We start from the raw sequence: 19,589 nt of genomic DNA, 5'->3' as shown, positions 1-19,589 counted from the left end.
AGCACGGGAGATGCCACTGTGTCCTCTCCTCTTACTGCACTCCTTTGGTGCCAGTGCGGATGTTTTGAGGAGCTGGGAGAGATGCCAGCCCGGTTCCCACTCACAGCCGTTACACGTATCCTGTCAGGTTGTAGGAGTTGAGCTCGCTCTTGGTCTTCTGTGTCTGGCTGACAGAGGGCCGGGGGCTCTTGCCCACCAGTAGCCGGGGCTGGTAGGTGCTTGTGTACGTGGCTGTTGGGTCCCGAGCAGGGCAGGAGGTGCAGAGGATGAAGCCACCGACGAGGGAGAGGAGGGAGGAGATGGTGCCCAGGTAAAGTGCCTCCCCAAGCTCAAACTTCATGCTGTCGGGGAGGACGGGGTTGCGGAAATCCCGTAGTACCACATGGATGTTCCACACCAGTGGGATGAAGCAGAGTAGCCCCCCGAGGATGAAGATCGCACCGCCTGCCACCGCCACCCGGTCCTTGCCTGGTGAGCCCTGGTTGAAGACAGTGCACCTCATGCCCACGACGGTGAGGAGGCAGGCGAGGGAGGAGACAGTGCAGGAGCTCACCATCAGGGCTTGGGCCGCCTGGACGTCGGCGGGCAGGTTGAGCAGGGAGCTGTAGATGTCGCACTGGGTGATGCCCGTGCTGTACGTGGCGCACTCCATCCACAGCCCCTTGGTGAAGCTCACAGCTGTCACAATGCTGGAGCCGATGTAGGAGCTGGTCTTCCAGCTGGGCAGCAGCGTGGCTGTCAGCGTGCCGATGTAGCCCAGGAAGGCCACAGTGTAGCCCAGCAGCTGGAGCCCCATGGAGACCATGGTGGGGGCTGGCTGTCACCTCCCTGGGGCTCGTGCCTTCTCACCCGGCTGACCAGCAGCTTGCTGCCGTGTGCTTACCTTCCCATGGCCTTGCCGGCAGCTCCGCTCACTGTGCCGCAGCTCCACCCCACTCCTGGAGGTGCTGGTTTTGTGTGGGCACTGGTGCGTGGGTGGGAGCCGAGGGGAGGAGAGGTTACCTGCAAGAGTAGAAGGCAATCCCTCCCTGATTAACGATTGACCCAAGCCTGTGGAGGAGCGCCAAGTGCCCTTTCACCTCCGCTATCTCCCCAGCCAGACTTCAGAGGCAGAGCAGTGCTGCCCGGGAAGGACGCCAAAGCCCTCCCTTGCGCCGGGGCTGTGGGCAGGGATGGAGAGTTGGCTGCTGGCAGGGGGAAAGTGCCCGCTGCCTTCTTGGGGGCCTGTTGTCTTCTGTGATGTCCCAAACCAAGGAAGCCAAAAAGCTACGGCTGTTATTTGGAACCTGCCAGCGGCAATTTCAGGTCGTGGCCCTGGGGCTCCCCTAACTGAAGAAGGGGGATTGTGCCTCATTCCCATCTGCATGGGGCTCACCCAAGGCATCTGCAGCCACCCCCACCCATGCCGAGCTGCTGAGGCTCTGGTGGGACAACGGGAAGTGCCCACCTGAGATTGAACCATGGCTATCGGCCTTTCTGTGCCACTGGAGACAACGATGGAGAGGGATGCATGTGACAGTGATACCTGCATCCCCAGGACAGCCTGGAGGTCTACAGAGGGCAAAATTACATCAGGGCAAAGCACGCCGGCAGCGCCTCAGGGATGCTTCCCCAGAACACCCCAGCTGAGCGGGGTGACCCATCCCTCAGTGGGATGAGCAGAGTGGGGTACAGCTTGTGCTCGCTGCTCTCAGCGGCAGGGGGTTCTGCTGGTGCCATCTCCTGCCCGCAGCCCTGGGTGCGGGCGGGGGGGTTTGGCAGAGGCAGTGGAGTCGGGTGGTTTGTTTTCCCTCTGCCTTGTTTCAAAATTCCTCCTCCCTCGGTGTCTTGCGAAACCGGACTGAGCCCATGCCACACCGTGCTGACACCACGGCCAGCGGCCTCTTGCCCTGGAAACGCTGAGAGTGCCGCCACCACCCAGCGCCTCCACTCCTCTCCCTGTCCCCCTGCCGGCACCTCAAATGCCTGGTACCAAAGTTTCCCAACTTTCTGTCTCCGTTCCTGTGCACTAACCAAGACCTCCCGCTCTGTCTGAGGGCTGTTGCTGCAAAAGAAACACCTGGGGTGCTTGAGGTGCCTGCAAAAAGGCACAGGAGGGTCATGCCGGAGCTCTGCAGTACTTACGGAGGCGGTTGGAGATGCAGTGTGGGACCAAGGGTGCCCGTGGCTGGGGCTCACCCAGGACCGGAGGTAGCTGGTCGGGACAGGGCAAGCAGCTGGGGCCTTCGCCCAGGGGATCAGGGGCTGTGAACTGTTTAGCTTTGCAAAATCCACCTGCAAATCTCAGCCTGGATCAGAGGCTTATTGCAGATCAGAATTAAACCCTTTCAGCGTCGTGAAGGACTGGGGAGCTGGGATGCCTTGTTTTGCTTGCTATTAATTATCAGGCTAGATTTGCCTAAGTGGCTCAGGTCTGTGGCTTGCTGTCACCTTTCTGGCCAGTCTTGGTGGCCAGTGGGTGACTGCATACCACTGCATACCATGGTCCATGTGTCTGTTTCGGGCTGTGTCGCCCGTGCTGGAGTCAGAGGGGCAGTGAAATGCCAGCAGGTTGAACTCCCCGTGCCCACAGGCTGAGCTCAGGCTTTCAGTTCGCTCCTCCTGGCCCTGCTTGTCCTCCACAGGGTTTGTTGTTCTAAGACTCCTGGCCCAAATGAGGAGCAAATGGAGACAGTAATGAGGGCTGCACTGGCCCTGTGCCCCCTCCTGCTCACCGGCTGCGCAGATGGAGAGGGCCAGGGAGGGCCCCTGGTGACAAATTGTGCTCAGAGCTGAGCAAGGTCTGGACAGCGTTTGGACAGGGGTGTTTGGATGCTGATAGCAGAGCTACAGCAGGGACCATTTGCTATTTTCTTTCCTTGTCCCCAATTGAAACCCTCCCGGGAGCGGAAGGTGAGCTGTCTGCCAGCAGCACCTCGCCTCGAGTGCTTGGGCAGGAGCAGCGGGCAGGGACAGGACACATGGGGGCCGGGGGTGAGCCTTGCACCCTCATATTGAGAAGCTTTTCTGTACCTCCTGGTATGCTCCCCATCTCAAAAAGCCAAAGGAGAGGGCAGGGAGCACGGGTAAACCTGTGCTCTCCTCACTGTGCCCACAGTGCGGGAACGGAGCCTGGCAGCCTTCCCAGGCAATCCGAGCAGGACCATTGCCCTGCCTGTGCCTGGGGTCCACCCCTGGGGTCCATCTTCCCTCCCTGTCCTCTCCCATCACCTACCTCCCAGTTGCCCTGTGCTTGCCACCCCTGCAGCTCATCACATGCCCATCACGCTGTCCTCATCATGCCCATTGCACTGTCCCCATCACAAGCCCACCACACTGTCCCCATGACATGCTGGAGGGGGCTGTCCCATCACATGGCCATTGGCACTGTCCTCATCCCATGCCCATCATGCTGCCCCAGCACTCCCCATCCCTTCCCCACATCCTCCCTCCCTTATGCAAATGGCTACAAAGAGCACTTAATCATCCTTGTTAATTGTCTCTGCCCTCCCCTGTTCCCCCCTGAGGATTTTCTCACAATTCGTGTCTAATTTTTCCCTTCTGTGTTTTGCTTTTCCACAAGAGATCACAGCCCCTCCACCCCCAGCCTCCCCCCGACCCTCTGTTTACACAACTGGGACAAATTTCACACCCCAGGGACTCCTGTCCCTGTACCTCTAGTCCCTCACTCCCGTCCTTGCCCCTGCCCCAAAGAATTTGTGAGTCACCAGCTGGGCAGGGCTATAAAGGTGTCCTCGCCAAGGGTCTGCAGCGTCAGGGACACACCGTTGCCTGCCACCATGGAAGCTGCTGCCTGTTGCCTGACTCCCCATGGGCTCGGGGTGCCTGTGGCCAGTGCTTGCCCAGACCCGGGGCTGGAGCAAGGGGGAAGGTACCTGGGTGCTCTGCACTGTGCGGGGACTGGGGAGGGTGGGGAGGGCATGGGGTGCGCAGGAGGTGGGATGGGGAAGGCTCTAGCTGGATTCAGATGAAGGCTGTGCGGCTCCCTGCTCTGATGGTGACCCCTCTGATCCTGGCTGGCCGTGCGTGGGAGAGAGGATGCAGAGCCTGGGGAGCAATGCTGGGGGCTCCCAGGGGTGCTGCAGGGGCTGCAGCAGGACAAGGAGCGCTGAGGCTGAGGTGGTATGAGTGCACTCGCATGTGCCTGGCACCCCAGCCACACAACCGGGCAGGGGCTGAGCCGGGAGGGTGAGACTGTGGGAGTGGGGGTCCGTGGCTGTGGGCAGGAGGGGAGCAAGGCAAGGGGACAGTGGGCGAGGGTGGGCGGCCGTCATGCTGAACCTGCTCTCCGCACCTAGATCCCTGCCTCTCTGGAGACCGTGGCTGCCCAGAGCGGAGGAGGGAACCAGACAGCGGAGGGAGCAGACGGACACTGTGAGTTTTACATGCCCTGCTGGGTCCCCTCCAGTTTCCTACTAGCAGGGTTGGGGTCCCTGTTTGGCAGAAAACCAGTCTCTCGCCCCAGACTCCTTCAGCCCCAGCACTGTTGCACGGCAGCACTGTGCTCACCTGCCCTGGCGCATCACTCCTCTGCCCCACAAGGCACGCAGCCTTGCTGGGGCAGGGCCAGGCAACCCCCCTGGGCAGCCAAGGCCAGCAGAGCCACGCACTGGGACCTGAAAGGGCTGCCTGTTCCCAGGCCTGTCGGGCATTCCTCAGGGGGTTAGTGGGACGCCTGGGCACGAGCTTTTGAGCACGGGGGGAAGATTACCCTGGCAAAAAGCCCACCCGGAAGGGGGTAGATGCCAGCTTGCTTCGCGGGGGTGTGAGGACCTAAAACCACGGACAGAGAAGGGGGAGAAGCCGGCTTCAGGGCAGGCTGACCTTCCTGGGGTCTGCCAGGCCTGTGGGGCATCACTCCACAAAGAGGAGAGAAAGGTCCCCATCCTAACTGCCAGCTGGTGTCCCCATGTGCCCTGCTGACACCATGCCAGGAGGAGGGGGCACTGGGAGCCCCAGGGCAGGTCCCACCCTGACTGTGTCTTCTCAGGCTTGGACTCTGGAGGCAGCAGGGGATGGTGGCCCCGACAAAACACTGGCGTTTTTCCACCACCCAGTCAGGTACGTCCCCTGCTACTGTGTGCCCGGGCAGGGCCTGAAGGCAGCGGGCAGGCAGGGGCTCTCACCCTGGGTCTCCCCACACAGGCTCCTCTGGCCCAAGTCAAAGTCCTTCGACTATCTGTACAGCGTGGGGGAGAAGCTGCTGGAGAACTTCCCAGCACAGGCCACCCTCTGCCTCTACGAGGACTCGGGCAGCGAAGAGGAGGAGGAGGAGGAAGAAGAGGAGGATGAAGAGGAGGAGGCAGGGGACATGGCAGCAGGTCCCCTGCCGCAGGCAGGCAGTCCTGGCAGGCCGGTGTGAGGGCGTGGTGCAGCAGGCGAGGCCAGGCCCGGCGGCACCAGGGAGGTGCAGGCAGACGCCTGTCCCGCAGGCAGCACGCGGGCAGGGAGTGGGCACAGTCCCCGCGATCACCGGCCCTGAGCAATGCGCCGCGACGGGCAGGGGACTACGACTCCCAGCAGCCACTGCGGCACCGCCTGGCAGCCGTAGCCCTCTCTCATTGGCTACCAGTCTCTCTCGGGTTGGGGGAGGAGCGTGTAGCCCTGCCCACTCCCGCCGCTCCGCGTTCCTATTGTAGCCCCTGGAGGAGGAAGGCGGTGCGCGCTGGCTGCGGGCGGATCGATTGGCCGAGGGGCGGTGCCGGGGCGGGAGGAGGCGGGGCGGTGCCGGGGCCTTGCTCTCCCCTCCCCGTCGGCGGGAGGGAGCGGCTGCGGCGGGGCGCGAGGCGTGGGGCTGCCATGAGGTACGGGCGGGGCGGTGCTGCGGAGGGTGTGGGGCGAGGGAGGTGGCAGTCGTGGGGAGGGGCAAGAGGCGAGGGGCGCCGCGGGGCGGCAGGCGGGGTCATGGGGCGGGCGGTCAGGAGCTGTGGGGCGGTTATGGGGTGCTGGGGCGGGAGGGAAGGTGCTGGGGCCGGGGCGGTGGGAGTCGGGGGTCGTGGAGCTGGCAAAGGTTTCTGAGCGTTTGGGAGAGAGAAGGGCTGCGGAGGTGGAGGTGTCAGTGGGCTGTGCCGGTGGGGCGGGGGATGTGGCAGTGAGGCAGGGGGTGACAATGGGGCAGGGAGTGTGGTGGTGCTCGTTTGGGACCGGAAAGCGTCGCTCCGTTGGGCAAGCTCACGGGTGGGCTGGTGGGGCAGGCGAGCCGGAGGGACGCAGCCGTGGGGGGACACTGAACCTGAGGGCGACGGGAGGTGGGTTTGGGGAAGGCAGGGCTAGTGCTCGGGTGGAGGGGCCGGGGGCAGTGCGAGGACCGGCCGCGTGGGGTTGGACGGGATCCGAAGGCTGTTTTGGGAGCGCGAGGCGTGCTGACACCCCAGGGGGACCCCGCGGGCCCCGGCAAGCGGAGCCGGTGTCGCCCCTTGCCCTCGCCGTGGCTCGGGGCACGGCGGATCCCGCGTGTCGCTGGGGCCCTGCTGGCCGCCGCCGCGCGTCGCGCCCGGGAAGCCGGCAGCCTCCCTGCGTGCCGTGGCACGGCGCTGGCCTCCGTGGGTGTCGTGTCCCCCTCCGCGTACCTGTGCCCCCCAGCCTGGCGGGGACGTGCCGCCCCCAGGGTGCCCCCCACGCCCACTCGAGGGCTGCGGGGAGCCGGCGCGGAGCGGGCCGGCCGTGGGACAGCCCGGGGGACCCCTCACCGCGGCTGCATCCTTCGCGCGCCTCACGGTTGCCTTAGCAACCTCCTGTCGACGGGTATTTATAGCGGCGGCGAGCGCGCGCGGGGGAGCCGCGGGGGGGTCGCGCGGCGGGGAGGCGGCTGCCGGGTCAGCCGCCAGCTTTGGGCTTCTCGGGCCTCGCGCGGCGGCGGGAGGCGAGAGGGCGCTGCCCGCCGCGGCCGTGCGCTGGGCCGGCCCCGCCTGCGCCGCCGCGGGAGGTGTTTGCGCGTGGGAATGAAGATCAGCGGCTGGGGCGCCTCCGTTCGCGCAGGCACCGCGCGTGCTTGCAGGCTTATTGCTGCGCTGGAATAAAGCATCTCTGAGCTCTGGCACTGGGTGCACTGGCACGGGTACGGGGGAAAAACGTTAAAGATAAAATCTTCCTGACACGTTAAATGTGTTGCCCGAGGTATGGTGTGGGTTATGGAGCTGGGGGTCCTGGCAAATCTGGTCTTGAATATCATTATTTCTGTATCTCTGCTCTCCTGTCTATCAAAGGGAGGGAGCGTCTGGTACAACGGGCAAGGCAGAGGTTTTGCATGGAAACTGTGGCAAGTTTTCCATGCCATGCGTTCTTTTATCCTGTAGGTTTGGGTCTCCGTAAAAACTAATGACAACAAAAGCGCGTCAGGTAGTCCCTGCTCAGAGCTGACGCAGCCTGCGGGGGAATGCGTGGATCCGGAGGCCTCTCAGCTGCTACATCCCCCAGAATGGCTCAGAGAAGCGGGGTTGGCTGTGCAGTTTCTTGAGAAAAGGCCTCCTGGTGCGGGCTGTGGTGCGCAGGAGGCAGCAGACCCCTCCTGTGTGTGCTCCTGCTTAAACTTCAGACTGAGGTTTGCAATCTGAGTTTTGCAAGCTGTTGGACAGAAGCTGCTTTCTGCCTCTGGAGACAGCTCCAGGCTTGCTTGGCCTCTTGCCACTTTTGGTGCAGGAACCTCAGAAACCACAGGAACCCCGATGTTGGCAGGCAGAGGTGCTAGATTCACTGAGAAGGGGGCTGTTGGTGAAGTGTGGTAGTGCCCGCTGTGGTGGTGCGCTTCAGCCCTTCTGTGTGTCTGGATGCCTACCTCTTACATGAAATGAGAAATGCATTTCTAGCCCTGCTGACCCCGTGAATGGCCCTGTGTTGTCCCTGACCTCACTCCAGCTGAGCGGATTCAAGTGCTTTTGGGATAACTCCGAATATCTGAAGTTCTGGACCTAAGATGAGCACATGGCTTAGTTCCTGCTGTTTCTAACTGCGTTTGCTCCTTCATCCGCAATAAATCCCTGTAGGAGCTGGTTAGTCCTGTCCCCTCTGCCTCCTGACAGAGTTGTGGCTTTGCCACAGCAAGGTGTCACACAAGGTGAGAGGAGATGAGTTTGCCCAGGACAGCCTGATCAGTGGGACATCGAGCAAAGGGAGAAGACAAAGCATGAAAAACAAGTGAGTGATACTCCTCCTGCGAGCAGAGAAGGACATGCTCTGCTTCTGCAGGACTTTGTTTCACTCTTGTGGGGTTTCATTTAGTTTAGTTTTGCTTTTGAAGCACAAAAGGTGCTTTTCCAGCAGGAGAGCTCTTGTGCTGGGTGTGCGGGGAGCTCTGTCACTCTTGCTGCTGCCCTTAGCTTGGCCCAGCAACCTTTAGGAGATGCATATCCTCTTCTTTCCTGCTTTATGGCAGTGGAGAAAACAGCATGGCCCTATTTATTGCAGATTGTGGGTAGGAGTTGCAGAAGTGAGAACTGGCATGGCTGTGAAGTTGATTTAAAACAGAATGCCTCCTTTACCTGTGACCATCAATCTCTTCTGGAGGGGAAAAGCACGAGGCTGCTCCCAACAGCTTCTGACATGCAGGTCATCTCATTTGCTGATGAGATACGGGGACTCTCCTTCCTCCTTCATTTGTTTGCAGTCCTCTAGGATTCTCGGGCAGGGCCCTGGCCTTCCCTGGGCTGGTGCAGCACAAGTACAGCAGAAGACCTGCTCCAGGCTCTCAGACAGCCAAGGGTGCCCTGAGCCCCTCCAGTCCTTCCAGCCATGCGACGAGTGGGGAGGCAGCCTGAGCCCTGGCTCTCTGAAAAGGCACTGCTTGGCTGGGAACTGTCCTGGGTCCATCAGACAGCACCCTGCTTTCTGCATAAATGTGACCCTGGGTGATGGAGGTCTTGGGCTTCAGGGAGTGACATTTAAGCTGTCAGTGACTCTCCTGTTTTCTTCCCCACAGGTAGGCAGGAGCCCCCCATAGCCGAGTGAAGGCAGCATGGCAAGTAAGTGTTCCCCAGTCAAGATGGAGGGGTGGCGGTGGTGCTGGAGGAGAAGAGGGGGATGTTTGTCAGCCACCTCTCAAGGAAGGGGTGCCTGTGATTTTTTGGGGGTGTTATTCTCTGTGGGGAGCAGATGCCGTTGGCTGTGATCCCTGGTCTGAGGTCCGGCCTGACTTGTGCTTCACCCTCCCCTGTGCAAGGTGGGAGTCAAGAGGAGATGCTGAAGGGCTGACCCCTCTGGGACTCTCTGTATGCTGCAGTGTTTCTTTACTTGCGTGATGCTCACTGTGCAAGGCAGGCCTCCCTGACGTTCTTTTGGACTGACTGGCCCCTCTGCAGGGGTTGCCGGTCTGCGCTGACATCTCCTATCAACAGAGTTCCTCATGGCCCATGACTGACACCCCATGAGCTGCCCATCCTGGGGGCCACAGTGCCTTGTAGCCTGTGGGGCTGGTGGCAGTAGGTCTCTGCGTTCCCAGTGGATGGGCAGCTGCCTAGCTTGGCCCCTCCAGGAGCTTGCTGCATCTTGGCGTCTGAAGGAGTGCCTGGCAGATGGGGCTGCTTGGGGCCAGCGGCTAAAGCTGGGCTGAGACTGGCGAGGGTGCAGGGTGGAGGATGGCTTTGTGGTCTCTAAAAAGCTGGACTCAACCCTCCCTCCTCGCTCTTCTGGGCAGCCTGCGCGGAGGCTGCGTGCAGCGATGTGATGGAAGCTCAAGGACAGCAGTTGTGAACAGGGAGATGTAGAGATCTGTCTGGGATCTCGGGATTTGCTTGGGGTGTCGCTGGAGCCAGCTATGAAGGTGGAAGCAGTAGCCATGCTGGGCAGGAGGAGGACCCCAGGGATGACAGGTATGCCTTTCATTATCTGTGCTGTGCTAGGTGGGGGAGGGAGCAGAGATCTTCAGGCAGTGTTTTTAAAAGGCAGTTTTAATATTCTGTTAATGAGGGGCGTACCCAGCTGGGTCCCTGCCTTCCTCCCCTGCTGCCTTTTCTCCCTCCCCGAGCTTGGGTGCTGGCTCACCAGCACTTATGGATTTGGGAGGTGTCCCCTGTGGTGGCAGTGCCCCCCGCCCACCCGCTTCGTGGTGACCCTGATGTGCAGGAGGGGGATGTGGTGGTCAGTACGCTCACCGTCGTGCGCTCGCGGGGGGCCTGCAGTCCTGGCCGTCCCTCCGCAGACACATCCACATGCCATTCTGCAGAGAAGCAGCCCCGGGGTCCCGACCCGCCGGGCGGCAGAGCTGGGGGTAGCGCCGCGGCCGAGCCCGCCTGCCACCAGGGGCCAGCAGCGCCTCAGGAAACCCAGCAGGGATGCGGCGAACCCGGCTCCCGCTCCAGCTCCCCTGCCTAAAGCTCTGATCGTTCCTGAGCACTGGTTCTCCAGCCGGTGTGGGGAGACTTGGAGAGGCACAGGGGGTCAGCATGGAGGCTGCTGGGCCTTGGGAAGTCCCCTCTGCCCTGCGGTTTGGGGACACTACCTGCTCAGCTGTCTGCTCTTCGCATCAGTTGGGGATCAGGCTGGAGATGAGAGTTGGCAAAGCTTTTGTTTCCTGGAGGCCACTGTTTTTCCTGCTCTGATCCCCAGGCACAGGGGAGCTCTTTGTGCTTTCCTTGTAAACGAGGGGAGGGAGCAGTGACTTAGTTTCTGCTCTTCTGCCATTTCTAGGTCCCTGAGGGAAATTGGATGTGGGGAGACGCACACACCTCCAGTTGCAGCATGCTTTCAGTCGGCACATTGCTTGATACCTGCCTGCCTTTGTGTCTGTTTTATTTCCCACCATAGTGGCCAGTTCAGCATGGCAAAGCAGGGAAGGGGGCAAGTGACTGGTATCTGCGGGGATGGAAAACCCTGACAGTGAGATCTGCAGCCAAGCTTGTTGCTCCAAGGTGTGCTGGGGAAGTTGGAAAGAGGCTAAGACTCAAGTGCTGAAGAGGGAGAGTTGATACTGCAGCCTGATCAAGGCAGGAGGCAAAGGAGGTGAGGCCAGATTTCTCCACCGAAGGATGGGACATTTGCAGAATCGATGATGTCTTTGTAAAATTTCATCTTGTTCTGGAAAGGCTCAAGAGAAGGTCGGCCTGCCAGCCTGCTCCCTCTCCAGCCAGAATAGTCCTCCTCAACTGCGAAAGCCAAGGCAAGCTCATCCCTGCCTTTCTGCGAGATGCCTTCTGTGCCTCTTGAAAACGCATTTTTGGTTGTCCTTGTGAAAAAAAGAAGAAAAAGGTTTGCATAATAAAGTCAATTCTGAGGGAAGGTCTCTGACTCACATCATTCATGCTGCTCTTCATTCACACCTCTGTGGTTCTGCCCTCTGCAAACTCTCTCACTGAAGCAAGCCATTAATAAATCATGGGAGGAAAATGCACCTACACAACACAAAAAGAGCACAGTGCCTCTGAGCACAGGATGGTGTAGCACAGTAGTAGTTGCTTATGCCATGATCTTGTCCCTGCCTTGACATTTACAAATACTCTCACAAACACCTTGCTGTATTATTTTAGGAGCAGGATACATAGAAGGTAAAGCAGAAGGAAACCTGCCAGTCTCTGGTAAAAGGCTTCTAATGAAAGAAGCTGGTAGCTTTTCACTAACTGTTATGCTTGATCTTCACCAATCTCCTTATTCAAGGAGTATTTCTGTGTTAACAGCCAAGCTGGTCTAACAGGAGACTCCGGCTGTTCCCTTGCCTCCTTGTCCTGCATCTGTAGATGTTGCTGCAGTGTGAGTTGGTTCATCTGGTTGATCCAATGGAAGGCTGTGCCTGAGGCTGAAGAAGGTAAATAGGTTTCTGTGGATCAGCCAGCTGAACTGATTCATCTTCCTCAAGGGAAGCAGCACGACTACGTGGCTGGGTGAAAAGAGATGGTGCCAGCCTACAGCTGAGTTTGTTGAGCTGCATTATGGAAACACTCTCTTAGGAAATGCGTGCTTGGGATGTCTGGATCCTGGAAGGGTCATGGTTTTGTGGAGTTTCTGCTTTCTGGGCAATAACTCATTTGCCTCTCCTGTACTGCTGCAGGTCCTGGTAGGTACTTGCTCCCTGCACACCATGGAGGTCTCCCTCCTACAGAATATGGGGGAAGAGGCTTTGAAAGGGCTGTGTCTCCTGCAGGCAGGAAGGTGCTGTTCCTGCTCAGTCTGACTTCTGACTGCATGCACTGTGGGAAGATCTGAAGTGGGCACCATAGAGTCTCCCAAGTTTTGGGAGCAGAGGAAGGTTTGTGAAGCCTCTGCACCGAAATGCAGCAGGGATGAGAATGTGATGCCATGTGAGGCATCATCAGGCCCCTTTCAGTAGCTGACTCATGACCCCCTGTGCTGTCCTCGTGTGTTGGGGATGTTTGCCTTTGTTGGGCCTGGGCCTGGGCCTGGGAGAAGACACAGTGGTTTCTGTGGGACCTGAACAGAGTCCCTGAAAGCACCTGAGTTTGCATGACCCCACAGCAGCTGGCAGCAGGGACAACAGCTTCCAGCAGCCTGTCTGCCCTCCTGCTGGGGGACTAGGGGGGTGTGAAGCAAGAAAGGAGCCTCTGGAGCGATGCACGGGGGATCTGTGGAATGATGTGCAATGCACTGTGTGTTGTGAGTCCGTCTTGGTGCTGGCTCCGTGTCTTGGCAGAGAGGCCTGGCTCTGCATCCCAGCCCTGCGGGGTCTTGCTTGTCTGGTGGGATCTCCCTTGCCTTGCAGCAAGGTTAAATCCTGTCAAGGGCAGGAAGTTGAAAACAAGTAATTTTGGATCCTTCTGTCTCTTCATCAGCTGCTGCTTCTGCTGTCTCTAGCATCTCAGCCCTGCTGGAAGGATGCTTCTGGTGCTGTATGTCTTGAAGCAGACCCCAAGAGCCCTGTGCCCCTCTGGGTGTGTTCTCTCTCAGCAGGCACTCTGCTCTGCTAACTGAATTGTAGCCCTGGGCTTTTGGTGTTTGGGATGCCTGTATCACCAAAATCCTGTGGGAAGCCAGGTGGGGAAGCCTGTCTGGGCAGAGGCCAAGTGTGGGGTTGTCCCTGCTCAGCATGTTTCTGCCTTCTGTATTGCAGTGTTCTTGGGGGCCAGGAATGCCCACTCAGTCCTGAAGCGCTTTCCCCGAGCCAACGGCTTCCTGGAGGAGATCCGGCAGGGCACCATCGAGCGGGAGTGCTTTGAGGAGGTCTGCAGCTATGAGGAGGTCAACGAAGTGTTCGAAAACAAGGAGAAGACGGTGTGTTTGTCCTGTCCTGCTCCCCAGTGGATGTGTGAGGGCTTACGCTTTAGCAAGCTGGGGGCAGAGAAGGAAAGTACAAGAGGAACAACCTCTCCTGTTCCCTTTGTCCTCTCTGTCTGCAGGCAACATGCTGTGGCCTCGCTTTCCAGCATGACTTTCCCTTCCCGGGCGATGCCCTCACCTTGGCATTGCCAGGACACCCTGCCCACAGCTGCAGGTCAAGCTGGCACTCCCATGGCATTTGTGCTGTTGTCCCTGACTTTCCAGCCTGGGGTTGGTGTTAGCCAAATTTCTCCCTGCTTGGTTTGTGGGCTGTTGGCTGCTGTTGAGGGATGTTCTCATGATCTTTTGTGTTGGTTCCTACAGTGCCTCAGATGGTGGGAACTCTTGTGAGAGTGGTGGGGGATGGCCAAAAAACTGCCTCATTTGTGGGCTTAGGGAGGGCAGTGATTATTGCTAGTGTTGGTCGGGGGCTGCTTGTCTCACCAGCAGCACATGATGGTTCCTTGTTTGTTTTTGCCACAGATGGAGTTTTGGAAGGGCTACACCAACTCTGTCTACTCTGTCAAGGACCCCGGGCACAGCACAGAGCGCTCAGACGCTATGTATGTGGTGGTGCCTCTCTTGGGAGTGGCTCTTCTGATAGTCATCGCCCTCTTCATCATCTGGAGGTGCCAGCTTCAAAAGGCCACCCGCCACCGCCCTTCCTATGCCCAGAACCGTTACCTGGCCAGCCGAACAGGACGCAGTCTCCCCAGGGTCATGGTGTACCGGGAGCGGTCGCAAAGCCAAGGGGAAACCCAGTATCAGCGAGAAGTGAGCAACCGGGTGGCTGGAGATGGCAGAGCTGGGGGCACCCCCCAGCAAGATGGCACCCTCTACCCACCAGAGCATTCGGTCTCTGTCCTCTCCAGACTGTCCAGTGCCACCCCTCCACCTTCCTATGAGGAGGTGACGGGCCACCCAGAGAGCAGCAGTGGCGAAGAGACCAGCGTCTCCTACAATGACCCACCGCCCAAGTACGAAGAGATCGTGGCCGCTGCCCCTGCCGCAGGCAAATAGCGGGTCTGCCTCCCTCCTGCCTCATCACACACTCACGCTCACCCACCCACTCTCCCTTCGCCATGCCCGGGATCCCTTTCAGGTGCCAGCTGGCACCCTGTCTCACCTGTACAAGCTGGTGCCGTCACACAATAGCCTTACCCTCCTAACCAAAAACAGCTGTCCCCAAGTGGGGTGAGGCTGGGCTGCGGGGATGGCTCTGGAGCCAGCCGCCTCCTGCCCCTCACTCCCCACTCACGTAAGTGCTGTAGCAGCCAGAGCAGAGCGGCAGCTTGTTCCTGGCTCAACACGGGGGTCTCCCCATGGTGCATTTGATTTCCTCACTTCCCCCTCAAACAGACATAACATTTCCCATGGTTGAAACAGCCTCGCTGCCTCCCTGGGGCACTGCTCAGCCTTACCCCGTGTCCTCACCGGGCCCCATTTTGCTGCTTGAGGCTCTCATTAGGGGTTGTGGATGCAGGAGGGGTGTGGTGAATTTCTGTCCATCCCCACAGTTGGTGTCCACACTCTGTGTTTGGGGAGAAAGTGCTTCCCTTGTGTGGATTTGCTGCCAGGTGGGAGTGGGAGCCTGGTCCACGCTCCAGTGTCTGCAGCGATATTCACTGTCTGGAGATGAGGGAGGAGCAGTCAGGGAGGTGCTCTCTGATCTCCTATATCCCTTTGGAAAGGAGGAGAGGCTCACAGTGGTCTTGTACGTGAGGTAAGTGACTTTGGAGTAGCAGGTCCTTTTCCTGATGCTCCCCACTTTCCCCCTGTGGGGTGCTGGGCAGCTGAAGGTCTGGCAGCGGCGGAGCTGGCTGATGGGGTCATCTATGACCTCGAGCCAAAGGTGATCCCATGGCTTTAAGCAGTGGGGATGTTCCTCTTTCTTGGAGCGTGCCTGTCTGGTGTCTGCCGCAGAGGTGGGATGCTGGCACAGGGGGATTGCAGATGGGCCAAACGTTCCCTCTCCCAACCCCAAACCTCTCCGTCCTGCCTGGCCCCTCTCTTTGGGGCTCTTTGTCCTCCAGAGCAGGTAAAGGGGAATGCGAGACCCCAGGCCTCTCCAGGCCCCTCTGGTGGGCAGAGTGCTTGGTGGCCACAGCCAAGGCATGGAGGGCCTGCTGACAGAGGTGAGAGCTGACCGATCATGCTGCGACCCGGCGGTGCCAGTGGGTCGGGAGCAGGGTCAAACCATGTTGTGCCTGACCACCAGGTGGTTGTGGTGCCAGGGCAGGGTAGAGCCATGTGCTTTGCTGTGGGACCAGAGTGTCCTCTTTTCCTGGGCAGCTGCTTTTGGGTTCGAAGCAACAGGGCTGTCCTTTCCCAGTCATGTCTGATGGGTTAAAAAGGGGGTTGTGCTCACCAGCCCCCAGGAGTATCCCAGAAACTCCCAGCACTGCCACCCCTTGGTGTTCACCCCAGCACCAGTCTCTCCACCAGCAACGAAAGGCTGTTGTACATCCATCAGCTGCCTGCACCCTGCTTGGTCCCAGCGATGCTCTCGCAGCAGGTGCCCTCAGCCCAGAGCTCAGGCTTGCCCAGCGTGGCTGTTCCTGGGGCAGGACGTGGGGCTTGCAGCTGCTGGCACCTTGTCTGTCCCCTCCCAGGCCTTTACTCTGCCTTTTGGCCTTAGCAAATTGGGGTTATGGGAAGACTTGACAGCGAGCGTCGGGATCAGAGCCTGGAAAAGACTGGAGGGAGACAGAAGGGTGCTCTGCATCCTCTGTCTTTGATGCTTGGTGATTATCCCTGCAGTTTGTATTCTGTAAATCTTGGTATATTTCTGTGCAAAAAAGGTATTTATTAAAAAAACCCTCACTGTCTGAGTGGCACAGGGTGGCTTTTTCCCACATGGGGGATGTCTCTCTGGGCACAGCTGGATTTCTATCTCGTGGGGGTGCTGGGGCTCAGCTCTGTGGGGTGATGGAGGCAGTTGTGGGACGATGGCACCAATACCCCTCTGGGCACAGCTGCAGCACAGTCCCCAGTGAGGAGGGGCCGACTCTGGAGATGGGGTGTGTGCTGCTGTGGGGCTGGGAATGGACCCCACACATCTGACAGGAGCCTTTGACTTCCCTGGGCATGTGGTGCAACCCTCAGTGAGAGCTGCAGGGTGTCCTGTGAGCCCGGACCAGTCGGTAGGTGAAGCGCAGAGGGATTTCCTAAGGTCTTTGAAGGGATTGAGGTGCACAAGTTGTCTTGCTGTTCCTGTGTGCGCCTAAACCTCTTAGATAATCCCCTTTAAATAGCAAGACTAGGACAGTGTGGGATTTATTTTAAGCCCTTTCAAAACCAGATTTTATGGTCAGGTCTTGGACTCTGTCACCATTCAGAAGTGTTTAAAACCGTCATTCATCCCAAACATCATTTTATCGCTGTGGCCTCCACTGAGAGTCAGGGGAGATTAGCTCTGGCACAGCTCGGCTTTTGGATTGCTGCCGCCTCTGCTCCTGCCCAGGCTCCCATGGTGGCGGAGGGACGTGCTGGGGCTGCCGCGGGGGGTGCCAAGGGGAGACGGGCTGAGCCCTCACCTGGCAGCGTGGGTTGGTTTGCCTGCAAACATCCCTGGGCTGCGTGTGCGTGGGGACGGGGGGGCCTGGCGAAGCTCCTGGATTTGCTTCTGTCCCCCGGGTTTGCCCCGGGCAGGAGCAGTCCTTCCGCTCCGGCGAACTTCTTACCATCGCGGTCAGCGGCGGGAGAGGCTGCCCTGCGGCAGGGGGTGCCCGCTGGCCCCGGGGGACGCCGCGCTGAGGAGTCGCAGCTCGTTAATTCCCGCGGCGGCGCCTTTAAGCGCGGAGGGCGGGCGGGCTGCCGGGGGCGGGGTGCGCGGCCGGGCCCCGGGCCGACAGCCGGGCCCCGCTCGGGCGGCGCTGGTGCGTGCCCCGCTCCGGAAGCCCTGGTCCGGGCCGACAGCCGTCCGGCTCTGGCTGCCGTGCCCCGGGCTGACAGCCGTCCCGGGCCGCAAAACCAAAGTAAGTGGCCCCCGCTCCCCGCTCTGCCGGGGGTGCCGGAGCCGGGGACGGGGCTCTGCGGGCAGCCCCGGCCGCGCGGGGGGGCGCGTGCGGCAGCGGGAGGCGCTGGGGAGTTGCGGGACGGCGCCCCTGGGAGGGCACGGGAGCCCCCAGCCCCGCTCCTGCCCCGCGAGTGGCCGGCTCCTCTCACGCGTGTCCCGTGGCCTGGGTTTCAGGGCCCCCCCGCGGTGATCGGAGCCGGGGCGCTGTGCCTGGGGCCCCCGGAGCCCTTTGCTCCTCAGCGCATCCCTAAGCCGAGGCCGGGGGTCGCGGGGGCAGAGGGGTCACCCCGGCTCTGCCTGGCCGGCTGCGCCCGGCGGCTTGGCTGAGGCAGGCCCTGACCTGGCTGCCAAAACCCGTTCCCCTCCCCGCCGTGAGAAGTTACAGCCCCAGCTGAAGGGCAGAGTCGTGAGTGAGGGCAGCTCCTCTCGCAGAGGGCTGCTCACCCCGGCACCCCATCCTGAGAGGTTAAGGGGGGGTGCTGGACCAGGCTGCTACCCCTGCCTGCCTTGTGTGGAGCATCCTGGGCTGCGGAGGGACGGGCAGAGGGAGGTTGTGGGGTTTCCCTCCCCAGGACAGGTATTCCCGGCTTGCAAGAGTTAAACCTACTCACAGGCTTAGTGTGCTGGAAATTCCCTGTCGCTGCAAATGCAGGAAGTGCCAAAGCAGAGGCTGAGAGGCAGTCGTCTTCCCCTGGTGCGGAGGGTTGCTTGGCAATAGCTCGAAAAAGATCTAAAGAAAGTTAAAGGAGGAAATCCAGCCACTTAAGCATTTTGTTCTTATGGGTTTTGACAGATGATTTTTTTTTTCTTTTCTTAATAGCTCGCTCAGAGCCTGCTTCTCACTCCCCTCTCATCCCTGTGCTCTTTGGGAGCTGCAGCAGTTTCATAGGTGATTAGAAAATGAACAGATTTGCCCTCTACAGATTTATTGTTATTAATATATGCTGGTTTCCCGGAGAGCAGGCTGAGAAAGCAACACAGGTTGTTTGTTTCTCTAAAGCACCAAAACGTGAAGTAAGAGCTGGTGGTGTCCATGGTTGTGGACTGTGGGGCTGGGTGTCTGACGCAGGTTTCTCCTGTGGGACTGACACTGCTTTGGGACTGTCCCAGGATTATTGCCTGAGTGGGAGGTTCCTGCAAAAATCCACTTTCCTCAAGGTTTTGGGGAGAAGCAGGGTACGTGTGTGTTGTGTCACCCATGCCAGTGGGTCTGAGCAGGGTGATGGAGAAGGTGTGGGGCAGCCAGGGGCTGCTGTGCCCCCTCACACCACGTCTCCGGCAGCGCCTCTGGGGCAGGCCTGGTTGCAGAGATGGGGATCTCATCTCTGCGTGGCTGGAAGCAGGAAATCGGTGCAGCTGATGCTGGGCAAATTTCTGTCTCTTTAATTAAAAAGTTTTTAATGATGGAGGAGGAGCAAGCAGCGCAAGGCAAGTGATCACTGGCAGTGCTGGTTATTGCAGACATGGAGCCGGTTCTGCCGCCCTTGTGTAGCTGGAGTTACAGGGCCTGGTTGCTGCAGGGGATGGGATCAGTGGCTTGGGGGCCGCATCTCCCGGGGTCCTTCGGGCGGTGGTACTGCTCCCCAGGGATTTCCCCCTGCCTCTCTTCCCTGGGTGATATCCCAGGGGGCTGTGGCAGGTGAGAGGGTCCGAAGCGCCCCGAGAAGCAGCAGCGAGGGTGGTGGTGGGCAGCCCTGGCTGCTGCTGGCTGGGAGTAGCCTGGTGGGCTGGAAACGCAGTATCAGAGACCCAGCTGCTAAATACAGTCCCCAGACATGATCAAAGAAGGCAGGGCCCCTGCACACTCCCTCTTGCTCACCTTCTCCTGTTTCCCTCCCTCAAGCTTTGAAGAGGAAAACCTCTCCTTCTTCCAGCTGTTTGGGCTGTACTGGGGCAGGTGGTCCCTCCTCTGCTGGAGATTTTGAACTGGAAGCAAAGGGGGACCTTTTTGGGCATGGCGAGCTCAACGGGTGGCAGCAAGAAGGGTGCAGGGGGGCTGTGGCACATCTGGGATGCTGGGGCAGCGCTGGGGTCCCACTGGAGTCTGCCAGCCTTGGCAGCCCTCGCTTGTTGGGGTTTTTTCCTCAGCTGCAGCTTTTTGAGAAAGAATAAAGAGCGCATATGCTGGGAGCTAGGAAGGTGTCTTTTGGGGCTCCTGTCCCAAAAATATACATTCATTGCCCTCTGCTCACATTGCTCGGTGAAAGCATTGGGACATTGTGGCCCCAGAGCACTTCTCAAAGCCCTGGGACCTGGCAAAGGGGAAACTGAGGCACGGGACAGTTGTACGTCCTGAGCAGCTGCAGAGCCCCTGATAGTGTCCGTGTCCCATGTTGGCTGCCCCCAGGAGCAGTGAGAGCTGGGGACTGTGTCC

General features: G+C 59.7%; 2 protein-coding genes across 2 annotated transcripts; one reads left to right on the top strand and one right to left on the bottom strand.

The window, feature by feature from the left end:
* Positions 1–805, bottom strand: CLDN2 (claudin 2; the record flags this gene model as incomplete). The annotated part of the gene is made up of 1 exon (XM_082004019.1): positions 1–805. The coding sequence occupies one exon, from the start codon at positions 803–805 to the stop codon at positions 110–112; it is 696 nt and encodes a 231-aa protein (XP_081860145.1). The 3' UTR covers positions 1–109.
* An 8,145-nt stretch (positions 806–8,950) lies between these two features.
* PRRG3 (proline rich and Gla domain 3) lies at positions 8,951–14,217 on the top strand (the record flags this gene model as incomplete). Its single annotated transcript, XM_082004333.1, has 3 exons — positions 8,951–9,044; positions 12,992–13,152; positions 13,681–14,217. The coding sequence occupies 3 exons, from the start codon at positions 8,951–8,953 to the stop codon at positions 14,215–14,217; spliced, it is 792 nt and encodes a 263-aa protein (XP_081860459.1).
* Positions 14,218–19,589: the final 5,372 nt, after the last annotated feature.

The sequence above is a fragment of the Phaethon aethereus genome (assembly GCF_964289735.1).
Source record: "Phaethon aethereus genome assembly, chromosome: 10".
NCBI classification, from domain to species: domain Eukaryota; kingdom Metazoa; phylum Chordata; class Aves; order Phaethontiformes; family Phaethontidae; genus Phaethon; species Phaethon aethereus.
The sequence above is the reverse complement of the archived record's forward strand: the minus strand, read 5'-3'. Positions and strand labels throughout refer to the sequence as shown.